At 38.5% G+C, this 23,503-nt stretch overlaps 1 protein-coding gene across 1 annotated transcript; it reads right to left on the bottom strand.

Annotated features, from left to right (window-relative positions):
• Window positions 1–6,466: 6,466 nt before the first annotated feature.
• Window positions 6,467–22,716, bottom strand: LOC141647795 (sulfoquinovosyl transferase SQD2). The gene is made up of 11 exons (XM_074456126.1): window positions 22,159–22,716; window positions 13,681–13,747; window positions 13,196–13,266; window positions 12,491–12,608; window positions 12,334–12,407; window positions 12,174–12,229; window positions 11,990–12,073; window positions 11,588–11,675; window positions 11,421–11,498; window positions 7,894–7,950; window positions 6,467–7,244 (listed from the first exon to the last, which is right to left on the bottom strand). Exons 1-11 carry the CDS (start codon window positions 22,503–22,505, stop codon window positions 6,752–6,754), a joined length of 1,533 nt encoding a protein of 510 aa, XP_074312227.1. The 5' UTR covers window positions 22,506–22,716; the 3' UTR covers window positions 6,467–6,751.
• Window positions 22,717–23,503: the final 787 nt, after the last annotated feature.

Raw genomic sequence — 23,503 nt, forward strand, 5'->3', positions numbered from 1 at the left:
GGGAAGTGGCGACGAGTCCACTTCTAATGAGGAAGGTGATGATAGTGATGATATGATGGAAGATTAGCAAGCTTTGGAGGCTCCTACCCTCTCGAGGTTTGTTCTACTTCTTTCTTTGTTTTAATTATTTTTCTTGATCATTTTTGGAGTAGTCCTAGCACCATAGAGGACTAATACCTCGGCCCCATTGAGGTGTTCTCATTTTATTGTTCCCACTTTTTGAAAATCCAAAATGACAAATTAGTTTCATGCATTGCATCGTGTGTGCATGAACTACACCCAACCTTAGGACATTAGCAATAAATGTCTAACTCGGTTTGGGGAAGTCAATGCATACACAACGGGAGGTAATCTAAATTATCCTTTCCGTCATAAACAAAAAACCATGCATCATGTAGTGTAGATTAGTGTAGCTTGCATTTAGTGTAGAAATCATGCATCATGTTTGCATAATTTTCCATCATTTTGGTCATTGAGGACTATGCCCATATTAGTGTGGGGATGGGGAATTCTAACTTAACTTCTTATTCAAAAATCCAAAAAAAATTGAAAAATTTCGAAAAACCATAAAAATTTGAAAATTTGAAAAGCCAAAAACAAGTTTATTTCCTTTGTAGTGTAGTCTTGTATATATTGTTGTATATATTGTGTTTGTTCTATCCTTGTTCACATTGATCGACTACGCCACATCCGAGACATGAGGATATTGAAGACCGCATGGTATGATCTTTCCAATCTCCTTTTTCCTCTTTATGTTAATGACTATGTGGCTTTATTTTGATTGATGCGGTATAACAATGTGAACTTAGGACTTGCATTTAGTTTATATGTCATATTAGTTGGTAGAATCACTTGCATTAGGATGTATATAATAGTTGCATCATAGCATATAGTTGCATTTAGATGAAAAGTTTTGAAAAGTGCCTAATTGGGAACTTTGACAAGAGCAACTAAGCCATTACAAATACTTTTTCAACTTAAGACTTCGCTTACTAGAATGGTTGTAAAACACCCTAGATTGTGTCATACTAGTGTCTTTCGACCCATGACCCAAAGCCTAGTCAAGGGTTTGCATGTGAGTCACCTATCCAACCCCGTGATGCGATGTGGACTTGGTTAACTTGTCTAGGTGACCTTGATTGAACTTGTGGTAAGGCAACCCAAAAATACTTTCTATCAATAAGTTTGAAGTGCTCATTTCGAAGATTTTGTTATGTGGAAACAATTTATTGCTAAGGAAACCTCAAATGTTATGAAATGTTTAAATGGTGAGAATTTTAGTCGTTTTGATGGAGGCGTACCACTTCGATGTGCTTTGGAGAGGGATCCATTGAATTGGGCCCCCACACGGTTGTGAATTCAACTGCCCAGAGACAGAGTGACTATCACCCCGAAAAGCTATTGTCTAGAATTCAACCGGTTGCCTAATAAGCGATTGGCGAAAGCAAAGGACATTATCACGGAAGGGACAAACCCCATCTCTAATTTTTGAAATGTGAAAGTTGAATGAGGTCAATTTTTGAATACTAGTCATATCCACCCTTGTTTACAACGATTTGAGCATTTCATTCCCAAAAAGCCTTTTTGTCAAGCCACTTTGTCGAGCTTGGGACGATCCATGACCTTTACTTTTGTAGAGAACTCGAGACTTGTCATGTCATATGCTACTAGCATCATAGGGATCATCATTCCATACCATCCGATCGCTCTTGACGAAAGCATTTGGAAATTGAGGACGAAAGTAGTCTAGTTTAACACCATTTGGAGGTGATTTAGTGTCATCCTCTTAGCCTTAGTGATTTGTTGAACTAGTATTTGTGACGGAATATATGCTCTTAAATTTGTTCCTTTTTAGTTGACTTCGCCACTTGATGAGGAAGTGGCTATTCTTTTTGTAGATGCATCCATTACTTGATTTTGTGTGCTTAATGTTTGGATGTGTCGCCATTTTGGCAAGACCCACCTTGCCTTGCAAGAAGGCATCCTACCTCATGGTTATCTTGTTGTGAATTGAAGGGGCGGAGTGAGACCCGCTAATTGTCTCATATCGGCTATGTTATTAGGTTAGTTTAAATAATGGTCCTAGTCTTTGTCACCTCTTTACTCGGGACGAGCAAAGGTTCGATTTGGGGATATTTGATGTGACCATAATTAGAGCATATTTAGCCCCCGAATTAGCCTTGTTTCCATGCTTTTTAGTGCATATTTGGGTCATTTATTGTCTTTAGTTCTTTGTTTTGCATATTCTTTGAGGTTTTGTGTCCTTGGTAGGAAAGGAGTGCAAACCTTGCATTTTCATGGCAAAATGAGACTAAATTGATTGAATTCAATGACCAAGCATCAAGGAGAGACAAGATTAGAAGGCCTTTGTACATATTATAGTAGATGGGCAATGATGAGCAAAGATCCTTGCATCCCCAAGGAAATCCCCAAGGATTTTATGAAAATAAAGGGAAGAAAAGAAGAAGAAAAAAAGCTGAGCAACAATCCGTGCGGATTGTGCTGAAGACGCCCGTCCTCCACCTTACAATCCGTGCGTCTTCTCCCAAAGACGCTCGGGCAGCAGCTACCAGAAGACGCCCGTCTTCTCCCAAAGACGCCCGGGCAGAGACACCTGAATCCGCACGTCCCGTGCCTAAGACGCACGGATTCCAAGGCAGCGCAATTCCGTCTTCTTCAAGCCTCAATGAGAGATGCCCATCCTTCGAAAAATACCGGCGTTTTCTTGCTCAAATCTAAAAAGTGTAATTACTAATTTAGCCTTAGTTAACCCTAATGCATCCACCTAATTTCCACTATAAATACCCCATTAGTCTAATTGGAAGAGCATGTTCTTCTTAGCAATCTTTAGTGTAGTTAATATCAATCAAATCTCTCTTTAGTTTTGTAATCAACAATTAATCAAGTTTTAATACAAGTTTTATTTCCTTAATCTCTCTTTTGTTCATCCTTTATTTTGGGTAATTGAAGATTATTTGGGTTATTATTGGGAGATTGACAACCTCTCAATCAAGCATTAAGTACTTCTTTTATTCTTGCTTTATTATTGGAATAATTAGTAGGTATAATTCTCTTAATCCCTTTTTACTTATTGTTAATTACTTTCATTTATTAATCATGTTTCACTTTGTTGGTATGATTGACAACCTTGCTAGCATGTTCAACATGATAATGAGTGAGTAGTCACCTAGCTAGGGTTAATGGGTAATTAGGGGAAACCAACATGGGGAATGATTCATGCTTAAATTATTATGCTTTCATGGTTTATTTGCTTGCTTGTTTTGATCTCAACTCATGCACATGTTATGTTTGATGAAATGTGAGCCTATGAATCCTTGCATTTTTTACCCATCACCTATCTTTTCAATGAGACTTGTAAGACATAAACCAACTCGAGTCTCATTAGACCATGCATGTTGTTGAGTAGGGAAGATTAAGTCGACTTGTAGGTGTTGTACAATCTAATCGATTCGGCTCCGGGACCCAAACTTTCCTATGATTGTAAGATATAACCCAACTCAATCCATCACAACAATAATTGCTTGCTTATAATTTGAGAACATGTTTGTATGATCAATTCACATGATTCCCCTATGACCCCATAACACCCTAGTGCTTTTTATCAATTGTTTACAACCCTCTTTATTTCATCTTGCTTGTTTACTTTCATTGCTATTTAGTTTAGTGACCTTCTACATCAAACCCAAATTGTGACACCCCTAAGACACCACTAGTTGCAATAGAAATCTCATCTCAATTCCCGTCCCTTGGGATCCGACCTTTACTTGCCTCTTTACTAATTGTAGAGTTGTTTGTGAAGTTATAAATTGTGTTTTGGTCTAGGTGCTTCCAACGACAATTGTTCCGAAAAATAGAATATAGCTCCGAAATCAATCCCGACCATCGAGTTAGTTTATGTCTTACAATTCCTAGGAAGATTTGGGTCCCGGAGCCGAGTCGGTCAAGAGTGTACAACACCTACAAGTCGACTTAGTTTCTTCCTATTCAACTATATGCATGGTCTAACAAGCCTTGAGTTAGTTTATATCTTACAAGTCTTGTTGAATGGATAAGGGATTCATGCAAGGTTGTCAATCAAGCAATTCATCAAGCATAACATGTGCATAAGTTGAAACTACAACAAGCAAGCAATATTATGAAAACATATTAGATTAAGTATGGATCTATCCCCATGTTTAGATTTCTAATCCCCCATTAACCCTAGTTAAGGGACTACTCACTCATGATCATAGAAAGCGTGCTAATAATGATGTCAAACATATTAACAAACTTGAACATGATAGAAGAATAAGATACTAAACAAAGATTAAGTAAGGGGCAAAGAAATTGTACCAACTTAGGATGATCAAAATAGAATGTAAAGGATAATAGAAGAAAACTTGATTGATGATGAAGAGTTGTCAATTCTTCAATAATCCCCATATAATCTTCAAATTACCCAACTAGATCTAAAGTTCTTGAACAATAATTAGAAAAGGATTAAGATGTAATTAAGCTAATTAATTTCTAATCTAATCTAATGACTTGGTAGTAATCTCCTAATACAATGGAGTATTTATACTAAGTACAGGTATTAGGGTAACTAAGGTCTTAAATGACGATTAAGTCCCTAAGATGAAAATTAACGCCTTGCAATTCCCATGAGGAGCTCCACGACCCGCCTATGTTAGACGCTCGTGCTGCTTGAGGATTCGCCCGACCCGTCGTCGGGTCGTCCGGATTTACCCTTGGGTCGCCCGACTTGAGATTGGGACGCCCGGATTGTTGCACAGCTTGGCTTCTCTTCTTCTTGACTGCCTCAAGATCTGTGGGGATCATTGAGGAGTCGTAGGGGTTTTCATCATTGCCCATTTTACTTGGTTTGTTAACTTAGACCTTTAGTATTAGCATCCTCTTTGTTGCTTGGTCGTTAGGTGCGATCAATTTAGCTCCGCTTTTGCTTCCATATGCGCAAGGTTTGGCATCCTCCCCTACAAAGGGCACTAAAACCTCATAGAATGTGCAAAATAGGGAACATAAGATAGAAACGACCCTAATAAGTACTAGAAAGCATGGAAACGAGACTAGTTAGGGGACTAAATGTGCGCAAAATGAGCCACATCACCATACCTATTTCCGTCAGTTTTTGTCGCCGGAAAATTGTGATGTGGCACCGGAACATAAAATATTTTTATTTATTTTTAAAAAACATTGTAAAGAAACCTGTGGAGGACTCTGAAGAAGATAAATAAATAATTATTTGATGCTGATGTTGATGATAGTGTTATGGAACAACATCGCGACTTGGGTTTTCTTAGGTTGCTTATTTCCCATTTTCACCAACTTTCATTTCTCTATTCCTCTAATACGACACCATTTGATTCCCTCAATTCTGATTCCTCCTACTCTAACCATCCTCTCCTCTCTTCCTCTGTCCCCGGGTCTCTCATCCTTTACTCTTTCTCCATCAGCTTTCAACCCTTTCTTTTATCCTTCTGTATTTCTTACTTTGTTCTCATTCATTATCATTTACCCCCTTTTTTAATTATTTAATTTTGGTTACTTTTTTTTTCCTGTAACGAAGAACATCTCTCATTAGCAGCCTAGGGCGATACACTTTTGAGAGACCAAACCCCGAGAGATACTCCCTCCTATTCGGGGTTTTCTTCCCCTTTGATGTGGGCACAAGATTTTAGGAGATGATTAAAGAATGAATAAAGGAAGATGGTTGGGTTTGTGGATTGGAGAGAGAAATGAATAATTAGGAATTAAATAAGGAATTGTGAATTAGGTGGGGTTTGGTGATAGGAGAGAGGGATGAATAAAATAAGAGTAAAAGTTAGGTGGAGTTTGGTAATAGTAGAGATGGATGAATAAAATAAGAGTAAAAGTTTTCAAAACAAGAAAGGAGAAGAAAACCTGAATAATCCGTTTAAGGAAATAGGGAAGAAAATAGTGAATAGGAGGGAGTATATGACAACAAGGTAAGCCGTCACTCTCTTTTAACAGACTTCGAAGATCTTCGTGCAATAACCGCATACTGCCCATGCAGAGAGTCGAATCGGGACCTCACAATTCATGTCATTGCATGCTTTGAGGGTGACCCGCGCTCCACTGCACTCACAGCACTTGCAATTTTTGGTGACTCTTAATATTAAAGTTTTCAGCTTTATTATGATTCTTGCAATTTAAAGTCTCTCCCTTTTTTGAAGGATCGTTGATTCTATCTATGTGTTTATCCTTCTTGCTCTTTTGCTTCATCTTCACTTTCTTACTAAAGAGTATTTCTTTTTTCTTTTAATTAAAATAAGATTATTATTTTTTCCTGTGTCAAATCATATTTTGCAATTTTCCGACAACAAAAACTGACGGAAGTGATAAGGGGACTCAATTGCACATTAGAAAAAAATTTGGGGCTAATTTGCTTTTAAAAGTGATGCGACCTACTTGCACGTAGGAACAAACGTTTGGGGGCAATTTGATCTTACCACATAAGCTTATTGGTTTATTCATCATGGCTACATTTGTACAGTGTTCTATTTTCATTATCTTCTAAAAATAGTGTAAAGAACTACAAATAAAATTACAGTGAACACTCAAAATAATTAATGAATGAGTTGCAATTCAAATATACACAGACCATCAACCCTCTCATGCGGTCCGGAATAAATACAACAAAACGGGATCAATCACTATGAATTGGAATCCCACAAATGCTTACAAACAATATTGCTGCGTTTATGATCATACATCAGTAGCTTACTTCCGGTGACTTGGTCAGCCATTTGGCAATCCATTGGAAAGGCCAAACAAGCTCTGCCTTTTTCTTCCGCCAAAACCAAATCGCCGCGTTATATTGCTCATTGCGAATCGTCCTGGTGGCAGCCCTCCAGTCATACTTCTCCGTCTCCTCACGTGCAGCTTGACCAATGGTCTCCCGCAATTTACTGTCATGCAAGAGCGGCTTCAATTTGCCAAGGCAGTCATCGAGGTCTCCTGGGTTGAACAGAAAGCCCGTTTTGCCATCTTGTTCATCCGATATAATTTCAGGGATCCCTCCAGCGCGAGCAGCCACGACTGGAATGCCAGACGACATTGCCTCCAGAACCACGAGTCCAAGTGTCTCTGATTCCGAGGGCATCAGGAATATGTCACCACTTGCGTATGCTTGCGAGAGCTCATCGCCTAGTAACATCCCCGTGAATACAGCTGGCATTCCAGCAAAGATTTTCTCCAACTCCGCCCTAGAATAAGTGGAAAATAATCCCGTCAAATCATAATTCTCACAAAACTAAGGGATGATTGATTCGAGTCATTTTCGCAGACGGTACAGATGTCAAGTGAGGGTATGGTAGGGGAAGAACTAGCCTCGACATAAAGGTATTTGCAACTGTGAAGGACATTTAAAAAATTGCCCATATTTGACGGATACGGCCATTACATGACAAATATTTAACAAACTCAGCCGCCAGAAAAATGTTGCAATTGATACTGGACTAATACGACTGAAATTTATTAAAAAAAAAAAAAACAGTGCCATGGTAGCATGTTACTGCTAATAGCGATCGTGAGTCGTGAGACTCGTGACCTTTACCACAAGGTTAATTCCATGTCTAGGTGCGGTGCTTACCTACAGACTTAAAAGTTTGAAGTCACAGATTCAACCCGTGGGTGGTAACGAAGAATCGCTGGGTAAGTTTAAACCATCCGACGGGAAGAGGTCATCCTCATACTCCCGAGTCCTAGAACTACTATGTTTGGCAACAATACTGGGAACAGTCTAGATGTTGCAATACTAGTATGCATTTATTGAAATGAAACAAATTAAGAGGGAAGCAAGTCTGTAGGGGCCGTCACAGATAAGGCATTAAGAATGCTGATAGCATGACTCACCTGTAGGGGCCGTCGCCGATAAAAGCAATCCTTGCTTCAGGTACATGGTCCATTACGCTGTTAGATTACCATAGGAAATTATCAAATATTCGGACAATATAAAAGAAAAGTACACCATATCGTTAAAAAAATATTTCAAAAGAGCAAATGTCAAAGCACAAGGTTATATACTCAACTGAGCTCTAACATTAGGATCAGCTTATCGTCTCAAACACATGAATAGGATTCAAATGTCCATGTATTAAGTCATTTTATAATATGTACTGGCGCTAAAAATAACAAGCAATATGCTATTCTGAATAGGGTAACTTCACAGTACATAAAAGGCGATAAACCATTATAATAAACCTTCTCACATCATGATACTTAAAAAAATAGAAAACTATAATGCCCCAATGATAAAAAAAAAAAAAAGGGCAGCACGGTGCACGATGGCGTCCCCGCTAGGCGAGGGTCCGGGGACGGGTCCCACCACAAGGGTGTAATAGGGACCAGCCTTCCCTTGCCATTTTGGCAAGAGGCTGCTCCAAGGACTTGAACCCGTGACCTCATGGTCACAAAGCAACACCTTAACCGGTGCGCCAAGGCTCCCCTTCATAATGCCCCAATGATATGCTGATAAATATACCTAATTGCCAAGTTGGTTGAATGCCGCTTTTGCTCGACTATTTATCATGTTTTTGTTTATTCCTTGCTTCAATTTTTTCATCTAAATTGATATGGGCAACCGGCTATTGACGGTATTAAATGATGATTCATGTTAGTGGACCCCAAATCGTATTAAGATTAGAACTCTAATGTTCTTGTTAGGGCAGACATATTTAGCTTTGAAATAGCAACAAGATTACCTTAGTGCCTCAAGGGCTCTCACAAATTGTGAGGCAAGGAAAGGTCGGATTTCGCAATCTTATCCTTGTGTTAACACACAGAGAGACTACTTCCATATGATCTAAAATTAAAATTGTATCGAGAATTGCATCAAATGAAATAAAACTAAAGAAACTCTACCAAATAAATTGGGATAGAGAAAAGATCCTATCCCAACTTAGAATATCATCTCAATTATTATTACCTTCCTCTATCTCTCTCTAACTTTCCCAAAAAAATCCCAAAAAACCCCAAAATCCCCTAATCTGCTCCGCCGCATCCTCCGCCCACGCACTGCCTTTCCCGTCTCCCCTTCCCAATCGCCGGAGATGAGGTCCTCCAAAGGCCTATCTCCGGCGATTCATCGCATCTCTCCTCTGTCTTCGTCCTCTCCGATTGACCTCGACTATTGACGGCGTTCGGAACTTGGTTTGACCGGCCGATGGTCTTTTCGGTGGCCTTCCTGGTTTGTTTTCCTGTCTTTCCCGTTCTTTCAATGCTCTGTCCTGTCATTAAAAGCTTCGCATGCAACCCAGGGGTGGACACCCCTTCCCCCGCCCCTCCCCCCACCCCCGGTAGAAATCTTCCTTGTGTTTTGTCGGTTGGTGTTTATGAGCTTAGCTCTGTTTGTTTGTTTGTTTGTGTTTTGTGGTCGCGGTTTTGGGTCGGTCTTGTGTTCCCTTTCCCGTCCTCCTGTTTTGGTCCATGTCCAAGTCCGGTTTTTGTCTGTATATGTGTCTCTTAAGGTTGATCTAGTTGCGGTCCTGGGGAGTATTGTTTGTTGTCGGGTGTTGTTGTTGTTGGTGTCTTGGTTTCGGCCTGTTCCGTTTCATCGGTCAAGGTTTGTGGTGCTCCGTCAATTCCGTCAATTGTTTTTGTGTCTGAGGTTGTGGTTGGGGCTTTTTTTTTTGGTTGAGATGTGTGGGGTATGGTGGAGTCGGGTGTTGGCTGTGTTGTTGGTTCGGGTCGGATGCGGTGGAATCCATCTTTAACTCATGTTTAATTCGTGGTTTGTGCATTTTTTGCTTTTTCATTTAATAAATTCCTGGTGGTTTGGGGTGTCATGTCCTCTTATCCACGGGTTAATTAGGACGACTGGTACTTTGCATTGGGTCTGTGTTGAGTCTAACTCTTTGCGGTCTGCAGAGATGGTTTTGATTAGGGGGGATTTCAAGTGGTTTCCTCCTTTAGTTCCCACCTATTTACTCGCTTTTCCTGGCTATGGGGTTCTGGTCAACGGGGTTTGTGTTACAAAGTGTAGGAGTTTTCTCTCCTCTGGAGTCAGATTTATTTTTGTGGTCTGCTTTCCGCCTTTTCTTTCTACGTCCTTGAGGCGTAAGTTCACTTTGTTTTCTCTCGTTGGATCTAGGGGCTCGTTGGTGGCCAGATAAGGTGTATCGCAGGGAGATGAATCTCCGAGACGCTTTCTTGGGTCTTGTTGTAGGTATTTCTCTGAAGCTGTTTTGATTAAGACGAGTAAAAATGAGTTTGTGGAAGCTCGTTGGTTTTCTGAGGAAGATTTTCACATCCAAGGAGATGAATCTCCGAGCCCTTTTTTGGGTCTTGTTGCAGGTATTTCTCTGAAGCTACATCAATCAAGACAAGCAAAGATGGGTGTCTCCCTTTGGCCAGCGTTGCTCATCCATTAGAGATTGGGGTGGATTGTGAGTTTGAAGAGCGTGTTCCGACTTCCGTCGTACGCCATCAACACGACGTTGTATACCGATGCAATTGTTACGAACCTTTAGTTTATGTTATTAGTAGATCTATGGTGTTTTATGTTATAGTTTATAGGTATGGTTTATTGAGCCGTACCACTATAATGTAAAACTCTTTCTTTACTGCTGCCAAAAAAAAAAAAATGCTATTTCACAATAAAATGAAGTGCAACTAGTTTAGTGAGTTATTGTGCTTTATTCCATCAAAATCCACAACCAAAGAATAATTCTGGAACTTTGACATATAGTGTGAAATTCAGAATGGCTCACTAAACTTATGAGCTTCTTGTATCGTGAAGAAACAAAATTGATACAGTTAGTGACACAATCTGCAATATGGGTCATGTGGATAGGCAACCCTCTGTAATTTGATCGTGGGATTAATATTGTTTATATCATACCTCTTATGTGGGAACCTACGAGGCAGTGGGGGTAATGTGGTTTTATAGGAATGAAGAGGTGGGAGAGAAATAGAGAAATCCCTTTTCGTTCACTTTTATTAAATAAGCTGAAGCAAAAATTCCCTCTTCCGATCATGTTCCCACATCTCATCCCACTTAGCCTATCCCGATAAATGCGATAATAAAGTAATTCTCCTAATCTTGTTGAAAGAGAAACTTTATATCAGAGGTGACTTCTTTGTGAGATAAATTACATCAATAGCAAGAAGTTTAGGTGATCAGGGTAAGGCACAAGGTTAACATTTCAGAAAGTTATATGAATCGAAGGGCAAAAAGACAAGGTGCAAATTTTTTTACACTGCAGTAGGGACTCTAGCTCCTCTGATTGGTTCAGTAGGTGACAAAATAGACGATGGGTATCTTTAGTGGGTCAATCTCTCTAAAGCCCTCTAAAGCTTACTTAGCTAACTACAGAACAAATCTATTTTGGTAATCATGCAAATTAAGCTCATGAACTGACTATGAAAGTAGTGAGTGATACCTCTTTAGAAAATCCAAACTCTTCTCGACACCTAACCGACCCACATGCACAATGAGTGGCTTATCAGGTTCTCCATTGCTGAAAGCAAAGAAGAAATAGAATATATCTCAAGAAGCTGAATAAGAGTTGCAGTAGAAAATCATATTACATGAGCCTATCCATTTCACCTGAGCTTCCATCTCATTTCGTCAGAACGGAAGCGGGGATGGAAACTTTCCGAATCTACTCCTTTGTTCCAAAGACGGATTTGATTCTCTATTGTTTTGCAGAAACACAAAAAAAATAAACATAAAAATATTAGATAATCAAATAATTTGAAGGTGGGAGGGGGGAGGTTAAACATTAACACATCTTGATCACAGACGTATAATGGACCTACAGAGTGAAGCGTTGTTAAAGTTCAAAGATGTCAACTAGCTTAGGTGGTAAAGTCAATGACATTGTTACTGCTCAGTGCTCACATGGGTTTGAAGCCAGAAAACCCGTAAGCATATAATTGCCTTTGTCGCTCCCCAGACACCAAAAATAAAATAATGCTCATAGGCGGAAGTTGCAGCTCTTCTTCATACCTGCTGCTACCTTTGCTGCTAATAGATCCCTAGCAATTGCAGTTGATGGTACCAAAGTTAAATCTGCAGCTCGATGAAGAAATTCTGCCAAACGTAGAATAAAAGAATAAGCACAAAAATAAGTACAGGGACACTGAGAGCTACTTATATAACGGCATAGGAGCAGCATAAACCCAGCACTTACTTATGACAAGCCACATTGGTTTCACTAGCCAACTAAATGTATATCTTGGAATATATCTGTAGAAAGAACCAATCACTTAGTAGTCTAAATTCTGCAACAATCTTTGTATTATTCAAATGAATAGGATGCGGATACATGAAGAAAAATTAATGTGACTTACACAGGGACATGGGTATGATATGACATCACTATAGGAACACTCAACATTTTTGCGATAGCAAGGGCGCCAAACACCTGCAATCATGACCATGAATTTTAGATTTTCACCCATGTATCCAAATATACACCGACAGCAAAATCCTGCTACCTAGACCTACCATTATTCCTGGGGATGATGCGTGAATTATATCAGGCTTAAATGCAGCAACCTCCGATATTATTCTGGGGCTAAGAGCTAGGGAGAGAGGCACTTTACGATACAAAGGACAAGGAAAACTGCAAAAGCAATAAATGCATCATTGACTGAATGGAAAATCCCCCAAAGTGCAATATGCTAATATAACATCTTATTATGATCATTGCTACTGAGTACATGCCTACATGGCATAACTACCTAGCATAGCTTTTCAGCCTTACGCTTTGTGTGGTAAAAGTAGCTTAAAAGCTAGCTAATACCTTAGAATAGGAAAAAGTTGAGGGGTACAACTGTACAAGTGAGAAAATTCCTAACATTTAATTACTTGTATTTACTTTCGAATTCTTTAAAAAAAAAAAGTTATTCACATTTGTATGACTTTCTGATCTTTACTTGTACATTCGTTTTTTGTAATCATGCTTTCCTATATTTTTCTTTTATCTATTTTCACGTTTTCATTATTTTACTGCTCCTTAATGTTTTCAAACATGGATTCATGTTAAACAATACAAAATAAAATCTCTTTGGGATGAAGTCTATCATGATGTTGTATGTTTCTTCAATCTAATTCAGCTCAACCACAAGCTACAGGAAAATACATCATTATTTAGAATGTGAAATTAGTAACTACAAATTCGGCAAAATGTAACTATTACAATGTACAAACCTTCGTGAGCCAATTAATTTTGCTCCATAAAATTCCTCTGGCACACCTTCATGTGTTGTAACAACCATCACCTGGAAAGGCAAATGATCAACTCAATAGTGTGTACATAATTTCGGCTTCAGTTTCACAAGAACTAAGATTCTTTAAGAGGCAGGCATACATAAAAACAGTTAACTACCATAATTCACCAAGGAAACGTACTCCAATACCAAGTGACTCATAATGGATGATGACCATATTACAACTTTTTCTTGAACTACAGCTAGAGATAAAAAAAAATGTATAGTCACATTTCCAAAACAAAATGTCCACAAAATATCATGTAGTGACCGTTGAGAACATGGTTTAACAAGCTTCAACGACATAAACTAGAGCATCAGCAAAAGAGGACACTGCTTGTAAACAAAAATCAAAAGAACATCTTGGAATAATGCATTTATTTTCTTATTTTTGGTACAAATGAATTATGATAATAATGATCATACCTCATCCCCCATTTCTCGAAGATATTTGATGAAATTTTGAAACCTATTTTTATATCCAGATACATACCTGTAAAACAATATGTTAGAAACCGAAGTACGAATATCTGCATTGCAAGCTGAAATGTGACGCAACTAACATCCTTTCTTTGCTCTAAATTGACTGTATCAAGATTAGTAGTCACAGAGCAGGAAGGCAGCAACAATGTTGTGATAGCTTATCTGTTACTCAAACAAAGCAATGCTAAAGGAGATGTATTATACATCAGACTTGTACAAAAAGGATTCCACAATAGTACCTTAAGTATTGGTGCCCGGCTACACCCGGGCAACCTTTATTTACCATTAAAATTTATTTTCAATTAAATAAAACTACTTTAAAGTTGCATAACTCATAAATTTACCTTTAATATATTTTTTCTATGTCATATCTTAAAATTGCGATGAAATAAATTATGAGACAAGTTCACTACTCCCGCTATTAATATTTTACTTAAATCGATTAGTTAGCTAATTGTTCATATAATGCTTTCTTTTGTTGTTATTATTGTTACTTTTATTACATTCGTTATTACTACGGTTACTTTACTACTTCCGCCGTAATTATTGTTACTTTCACTACTGCCGCATGAATATTGATAATTTCATTACTCCCGTTGTTGTTTCTATTACTTTCACTACTCCCCTTGCTAATATAGTCAAATGAGTGATTACTAACATATTATTATATCCAATGTTAGTACAATTATTTTCACTACTAAGATAATTACTTTTACTATTTAGCCATACAATTTTACGAGGTTATATATTTTTATAAATATATTACATATATGCATTAAATCAAATCGAAATAGTTATAAAATATTATATCTTTTGGAAATCTAGCTTGATTTATTTACATTTTAATAGTTTCCAAAATATAACCTACTTATATTATATTTGTGTATGTTAAATAATTGTATAATTATATGATGATACTAATTAATAATATAAGTGGCGCATGTTTATTTTAAGGGAAATCACAATATTTTGATATTCTCTAAATTTATACTTCAACCAAAACTATATAATATTCACATTGAAGTCCCTTGGTCGGGTCCATGACACCGTGCTATCGGTTAAAAACTATATAGTATAATTAAGTTGTATAGATTTATTTAATTACAATGAAGTCACTTGGTTTCTGAAATATATATATAATATTGAATTGTAGCAAATTGAAAACTAATACACAACTAATAGGCTAAGTTTATCTTCCCTACCATGAGTTTGTCAATTTCATTGAGGTCTGAGTAGACCTGGAAAAGATTAGTTTCTTTCATTTTGGTTTAAGATGAGGTTAGATCGTCTCGGTTCTATTCCGGTGAGCGAGACGATTTCCGTTCGATCATTATTTGTCATTCAGTCATCTTGATCGGTTAAACCTATTTCATGTCGGTACCGGGTTTGAGTCAGGTAGCGCCAATTCTTCTGCGGGGTCTACTTCTGGGGTACACAATATGTAAAATTACTCCAAAACAAAGGGGTGGGAGGAAGCTTCAATTTGGTGTCAGCAGACTTACGATTTGTCCGTCCTACCTCTTTTCACAAGGATGTAATAGTTATATTTACAAACATCGTGTGGTTAGCTAATGACACATTCTAAGAGATCCCAGACCACAATACCACAAGTCAAGACACAGCAATAGCGGAGGACTTAAACGTCAAATTATTAATTGAAAGTTTCAACATAGGCTGTCTAGTGTCTACAACTAGGTAACTTTGGAATCCATAACTCCTAGCTCAATGACCAAAATAACGTGATTCTCGTGCACAGATTCAGGTTCAAGATGTAAACTTTCTAATGATAGTTAGATAACTGTACTCTGCAAAAGGTTTTGAACAGTTTTGGTTTAGAGCCTGAAGCGTATGACGGGACGGTTAACAAACGAACCACGCATCATAAAATTCAAAGACAAGTTTATGAATAATTGAATAGTAGTGGAAGAGCTGTTGAACCTAAAAATTCAAGAAATATGCATGATCTCGACTCAAGAAAACGAGACCCGCATGGGAACGCACTAAGAACCGTGGGGTCCAAATGTGCCGCCCCAAAAGAAGAGGCGTAAATCAACCCTATAGAAGAGGTCGTGTTTAATTTAGAAGACCGAGTGATCTCAAGCCCAAGTAATGTATTATTTACACATAAAATTGGATGGGCTCAATTAAAGAGAAGGAAATATGCGCAATCAAGCCCGAGACTCGTTGGAACTGGCGTGAAGACCGTGTGAAGGCATGAGGCTGGTGGCACCGACAAGGGGAGAGGAATTCCCATTTAGTTTTTAGCATTTTTCAAACTAGGTTGAATAAAAGTTGACAAAAGGGTCTAGGTTGTGAGTTCTATGTGTTCATTCATCCTAGAACTTACAAACTAGCATTAAATGCTTGCTTGGAGGCCAAGGCTTTTGTCCTATATAAAGGACCTAGCCTCCTCATTTGTAAACCATCCAAGAATTAAGAAAAAACTTTTAGAGAGAGAAACTTGTGTTTCAATCTTTTCAAAGAGTCGATGCTTTCGAGTCTTGCCTTAAACTAAGGACGTGCTCTGGAGTTTAAGTCGAATTACTTGACGCGTTTTCAAGTAATTCCCCATTGTTATCGCTATAGGTCTAGGTCTAGTGATAGCAAATATCCCATTGGATCGATATCTTCACAAGAAATCGAAACAAATATCCTTTTATTCTTACACAACATAAACACAAAAACCAAACAAAAAAGACTTCCGCTTCACCCCAAACGCCTCAAGTGGCACGATCAGGTCGGGTTGCACCTAGTGCATTCGGATCTCTCGCGTCACTTGAATCCACAATTAAGTCTTCCGCTCCGTATACGCATCAAGTGGTATCAGAGCTTCGGTTCTTGATCACCCACAAAAAAAAAATCAAGACGGTCCTGAGCAAGTCCAAATTAATTAGTAGTTGAATATCCAACGCGATTGGTATTCAAAGGTTAAACTCAACGAGGTAGTTGAGGTATAATCGATTGGATCTTGAAGGCGCGGATTGAAAAAAAAAAATCACTGTTCACCATCAAAAAAAAAAAAAAAGAAAGAAATCCGAGACTTCAAAAAAAAAAATCATTACCAAACATGAACTTCGACGATCCCAACTTCCTTGAGAATCTTCAAAGAGCCTTGAAAAATTTACAAGAAAACGATTCCAAGTGGTTGCCTAGACGAGAACGAACCGTTGAAGAGTTCAAAGTGAGTGAACTACCCGAGTTCACGGGAGGCACGGACCCCGAGGACTACCTCGAATGAGAACGGAAAATCGAACGAATGTTTGATTTCAAAGTTCTGGATGACGCGAAATGCTGCAAGTACGCTATTCGAAGACTTAGTGGAGGGGCTTCACTATGGTACGAGAGTTTGAAAGCAAGGCGTGCTCGCGCTGGAAAAAAGAAATTATCATCTTGGGATTCTCTTAAAAGCAAGTTGCGCAAGAAATATGTTCCAGCAACTTATACGCGTACGACTTATCGTAAGATCGCCAATCTCAACCAAGGGAGTACGACGAATAGTGTTGGCGAACCCAAGTCGGCTGCCACCCCTAGCTCCACGGCAAGAACGCCCGCTTCTAAGGAAACAAGTCTCTCCAAAGTACGATGTCTAAAGTGTCCGGGGTTTGGGCACTATCAAAGCACGTGTCCAAATGAACGATTGATTACCTCGAGAGACGTTGTTTCTTGTCGGGATGAGTTGTTTGATGAGGAGGAACGATTGGGTGATGTGTTCAATCTCGAAGAAAGAGAAAAGGGCGAGATTATGGAGCCATTGAGTGATGATGATCAAATTAAAGATGTGATCGAAGATGACATATTTTCCAACTTGTATGAACCTCATACAAGAGGTACTTCTTTATTTGATCCAAATCTACCAATTGTTTTTGATGAAGAATTGGAAGAAGTTTATGATGAAACTCTCATGGAAGAAGGTGATCATACAAGTTATGACGATGCAACTCAGGATAATCCTAATCTTATCCTAATCTTGTGCGAATCTCGGATGAGGAATTCAAGGATGTTTTCTCCGAGGAACTACCCGCTGGTTTACCACCTACTCGAGGGATAGAACACCAAATCGATCTCCTACCCAGAGCCTCCTTACCAAACAAAGCCGCCTATAGATGCAATCCGATGGAGGCAAAGGAATTGCAAATCGAGGAATTGATGGAACGAGGTTATGTGCGCGAGAGCATAAGTCCATGTGCTGTCCCTACTCTATTTGCTCCAAAGAAGGATGGGACGTGGCGAATGTGCGTTGATAGTCGAGCCATGGACAATATAACTATCAAGTATCGTTTTCCTACCCCAAGGCTTGACGACATGCTTGATGAGTTACATGGATCCAAAACCTTTTCTAAAATGGACTTGAGGAGTGGTTATCACCAAATGCGAATGAGAGAAAGGGATAAGTGGAAAACCGCGTTCAAGACTAGACATGGGTTATACGAGTGGACCGTCATGCCATTCGGATTAACCAATGCTCCGAGTACTTTTATGCGACTCATGAACGTGGTACTCAAACCTTTCTTGAGCAGATTTGTTGTCGTCTACTTGGATGACATTTTGACCTACAGCCGGAGCAAGGATGATCATTTCAAACACTTTCGCGAGGTGTTCAATACGCCCCGAGAGCAACAACTCTATGGTAAAAAGGAGAAGTGTTCATTCTTGGTCGAGAGCGTTATCCTTCTTGGCTACAGGGTTTCAAAAGACGGAGTTTCGGTCGATCAATCTAAAATTGAAGCAATCAAGTCATGGCCTACTCCTAAGACCATCACGGAGGTCCAATCATTTCATGGACTCGCCTCATTCTACCGGAGGTTCATTCGGGACTTTATTACCATTACTAGTCCTATCACCGAGGGTACGAAGAAGGGAACCTTCGTATGGACCACAGCCGCTCAAAAGGAGTTCGAAACCATTATTCAAAAACTTTGTGAGGCACCGTTATGGGGACTCTCGGATTTCACTCAACCATTTGAGATGGAATGTGACGCAAGCAGTGTTGTAATTGGAGCCGTATTAATACAAGGAAAGCGGCCCATCGCTTATTTCTCCGAGAAATTGAGTGGTCCTAAACTCAACTACTCTACGAACGACAGAGTTATATGCGATCGTGAGAGCTCTTAATCATTGGAGTCATTATCCCCGTCCGAATCACTTCATACTACATCGGATCATGAATCGTTGAAGTACATTAACAGGAAGCAGAAGTTGAATCTGAAACATGCCAAATGGGCGGATCACAATAGTTTTGATTCCCAAGGGAAAGAACCGTATCAATCACCAATTGATAAATACATTGACGAGAAGCTACATGGTGGGAACTCTAATTTCTTATTGAAGTCAATTCTCATGGAAGCTCATGATAATCTTGTTACTTTGAGCAACCATTATTTGGATTTTGGTAGAATTGTGCATGGAAGGTGGTGGGAAGGAAATCACAAGAAAGTAAAGCACAAGCAAAGATGGCACAAAATGGTTGTGATTTACAATACTCATTACAAATTCAAATCACCGGAGATGGATAAACGTGAAGACTACATTGAAGATGATGAGCTGAAGAAAAGATCAACGGGGTGCGTAAACTGCTTCATGTTCTTAATCAAGTTTGAATCTAACTTCCAGATTTGTTTTGATCCCGGTGGCATCAAAGATTCGACTACGTGTTCGGGTTTGTTCGGATTTATAATATTCATCTTTGATCCCGGCATACTGAGGCAAAGAATTGAGGACAATTCTTTTTAAGGGAGAGAATATGAAGCGTATGACGGGACGGTTAACAAACGACCACGCATCATAAAATTCAAAGACAAGTTTATGAATAATTGAGTAGTAGTGGAAGAGCTGTTGAACCTAAAAATTCAAGAAATATGCATGATCTCGACTCAAGAAAACGAGACCCGCATGGGAACGCACTAAGAACCGTGGGGTCCAAATGTGCCGCCCCAAAAGAAGAGGCGTAAATCAGCCCTATAGAAGAGGTCGTGTTTAATTTAGAAGACCGAGTGATCTCAAGTCCAAGTAATATATTATTTACACATAAAATTGGATGGGCTCAATTAAAGAGAAGGAAATATGCGCAATCAAGCCCGAGACTCGTGGGAACTGGCGTGAAGACCGTGTGAAGGCATGAGGCTAGTGGCACCGGCAAGGGGAGAGGAATTCCCATTTAGTTTTTAGCATTTTTCAAATTAGGTTGAATAAAAGTTGACAAAAGGGTCTAGGTTGTGAGTTCTATGTGTTCATTCATCCTAGAACTTACAAACTAGCATTAAATGCTTGCTTGGAGGCCAAGGCTTTTGCCCTATATAAAGGACCTAGCCTCCTCATTTGTAAACCATCCAAGAATTAAGAAAAACCTTTTAGAGAGAGAAACTTGTGTTTCAATCTTTTCAAAGAGTCGATGCTTTCGAATCTTGCCTTGAACTAAGGACGTGCTCCGCAGTTTAAGTCGAATTACTTGACGCGTTTTCGAGTAATTCCCCATTGTTATCGCTATAGGTCTAGTGATAGCAAATATCCCATTGGGTCGATCTCTTCACAAGAAATCGAAACAAATATCCTTTTATTCTTGCACAACATAAACACAAAAACCAAACAAAAAAGACTTCCGCTTCACCCCAAACGCCTCAAGTGGCACGATCAGGTCGGGTTGCACCTAGTGCATTTGGATCTCTCGCTTCACTTGAATCCACAATTAAGTCTTCCGCTCCGTATATGCATCAGAGCCTCTTGTCCAAATAGAAAAAGACACCGAGTCCAAATCACCCTAATATTCTTATGCTCTCCTACAAGTTGAGGTATCAAAGGAATTGAGAACACGTTAAAACAAAAAGTGGATCATGTTTCCAGAAACAGACCGAAAAAATGCATTTGAAGTCATTAACGAGTGAGTATGTTCTGAATCCTATATAGATAACATTGTTAAAGCTAGTGTTTTAAGAGAATTAGCATGCGGGCAATATTCTTGTAATAGTCATGTGATAGGAAACCATAGAGGATACGAAATGGAACTCTCAAATCAGATTCAAAGCAAAGTATAGTGTAGTTCTCTGATCATTGTTAAGTGGCTTAACAATGAAAAAGCTCTGCATGAACTTCAGCCCCTTCAAGTGGGTCGTTGCCTCTGACGCCCCCCGTTCAGCAGCAGAAATGGTTTAAGGGTTGCGAGACCTTCCCTTCGTATGATGAAAGCTTTCTATTGATTGAAGGCAGGTTTTTGCAGAAAGTTGAGCACTTATTTTTTTTTTAAAAAAAAAGAAAAAAAAAAGCACTCTTTTGACAAGCAAGTAACTTGCTTTGTACTGTATTTTTATTCCCCGAGTTTCTGATATTTTTAGTAGAAACCATGTTGTTGCATTATATATTACCTCCATCCCCTTTATTTTGTCGCCATTTCCTTGTTAGTCCCTAAACGAACCGAACCATTGCTATATTTAGTAAAATAAAAGGGAGAAATTGTCATGATATCCAATCTCTACTTAATAACATACTCTTGTGTAAGGTAATGGTAAGGGGTAAGATTGTACTATTCAGTCGAGGGAATAATAATTTGCCATTATGTCAAAATCTGGCCTCTTACTAAAGGAGGCAATACTTGGATGGAAATAGCAACTTTTAAGGTGTTAATTTTATAATGCTTGTAGGAGCTCAGGTGAAAATAGAGAGAGATTGTATGACAAAATCGTCCTTGCCAACGAACCGTCCTAACAAATTAAGCCTTTGTGTCCGTCACCCTCTCTTTCGGAAGCGACTATCAGACAGCTTGTGATCAATTTGTTCTCCACAAAACTCAGTAGCTGGATGGCTGATCTCTCATTATTCTCGTGACTAGTACAAAGACGTCCATATGATGGAATTCATTATATTTTTCAGAATATGTGAGGGGAACTTGCAGTGAACGTCTTTCAATTTTATTCTACAATCTGCCATTTATTTAGTATGCGAATCGCCAGAAGTTGGACGAAGAAGACTATGAGGGGAACATTCCCCGAATAGCCACCTCCCATCTGAAATGACTACTACAACTTGCATTTGCCTTTCAGCCAGACAATGCGCACAGAATGGCCAAACGAATGTAATTTTCATGACCACGAAAGGTGCAGCAATTTTGGGTTTGGAATAAAGGAGATCACAATCAGAATAGTTGTAAGCAACCAAATTCTCAAGGTTGATCATTCATCAAAGTCAACTATGACTCCATAAAAGTCCACAATTGCGATCCAAGAGAAAATTTTACAATTAAAATCATACAAACAACTCACTTTGTAAAATTTTACAATTAAAATCATTTATTTAACTTCTTTTTTTATTCGTTGTGTGAGTTATTTTAATCAAAAGCTAAACAAATGAATAGGACGGAGGGAGCAGTTATGAACTAGAAAGACCAATATAAAATATTTTTTTAAAAAAAAGGTGGGAGTTAGAAAGACTAACGCAAAAGGTGAAGGCTCAACAAAGAGGGCAATACGACGAGGTTTAGAAGGCTCAGTTTCATCAAGAAAGGGAATTTCTTCATCTTTTCTGTCGTCCAATTCATTTATTGCCATTTTTGTAACTTGAACTCCAAAATTTCCAACAACCCTTTTCTTTTTTAACAATCTAAAATCCAAAGATCTGATATTTGTGGATTTTAAGAAATTGGTTTTATTATTATTATTTAGGAAAGGGAAAGTAGAAGAAGACGAAGGTACAGAAAATGTGAATGGAGAAGAATAAGGAGAAGTAGAGGGACAAGTAAAGAGAGAAGAAGACTTTATAGAAAGAGAGGAGAAAGATGTCATGCTGGAATGATTGTTAAAATATATGATTGATTCTCTAATTAATAAGTTTTGATAAATAATGTGAGAAGGGTACTCACTCGTTCAATTGAGGTCAAACAGGAATCAAATGACAGTCCCTCATCTTGTGTGTTTGGATATTCTCACTTCAGAAAAGCATCCTTTCGTGTTTTTTTCTATGGTATATTGGTATATGCTTCTTGTTTGTCTGGATGGCTGCTAGCTACCTATTCTCTTCTCTTCCTTGTACGGGAATACTACAATTTAATTTAATCAAATATTTATGGAAAATTCAATTATACCCTTGAATTTATGGTATTCTATGTTTTTTTTTAGACAAAAATGTACTATTGTATTAATATAAACATAGTCAGTTTACACGATACCATTAACATACCAGTTCTGGTTACAGCTAAGAAAAAACTTAATACAACTAAGGGGGTGTTTGGTTCGCGCGTGGGTATGGGTTTGTTATCAGGAATCATACCCGGGTGGTATGAGTTTGGAACTTGATTCCTCATACCATGTGTTTGTTTCAATTTCGGGTGGAATGGGATCGAACTTCATCAAAGTTAAAAAAATTTAAAATACAACATTGAAAATAATTATTTTTGATATTAAAAAATCATGAAAATGAAGAGTTAATCAAATAAATGTAAAAAAAAAAATCATTTAAAATGTTCCATTTAAGTTTTTTTTCATGTTTTTTGGTTTTATTACTTGATACCCATGGGTATCAATATGGATATCAATCTCATACCCATCTCCCCCCTTGGGTATGAGAAACCCATACCTCATGGGTTTGAGGTATGGGTATGAAACCCCTATTTTTGCCAAACAAACACTTGGTATGGGTTTGACTCATTCCAAACCCATACCTCATACCTTTATGAGTTGAACCAAACACCCCCTAATAAAACTAGATAAAAGGATGGGAATAGAAGGATTGCCGGAATCTCGCAACAAACGGAGAAGTCGGCTGTTGTTGACGTTGAAACGCA

The sequence above is a fragment of the Silene latifolia genome, chromosome 3, assembly GCF_048544455.1.
Source record: "Silene latifolia isolate original U9 population chromosome 3, ASM4854445v1, whole genome shotgun sequence".
Taxonomy (NCBI): Eukaryota; Viridiplantae; Streptophyta; class Magnoliopsida; order Caryophyllales; family Caryophyllaceae; genus Silene; species Silene latifolia.

Coding starts and splice junctions, on each gene's coding strand:
- LOC141647795 (XM_074456126.1), bottom strand. CDS start 22,505: ATGACATCTTTCTCCTCTCTTTCTATAAAGTCTTCTTCTCTCTTTACT. Junction 13,267..13,680: donor TTCGAGAAATGGGGGATGAG/GTATGATCATTA, acceptor TTGCCTTTCCAG/GTGATGGTTGTTACAACACA. Junction 12,074..12,173: donor ACCAATGTGGCTTGTCATAA/GTAAGTGCTGGG, acceptor TACGTTTGGCAG/AATTTCTTCATCGAGCTGCA.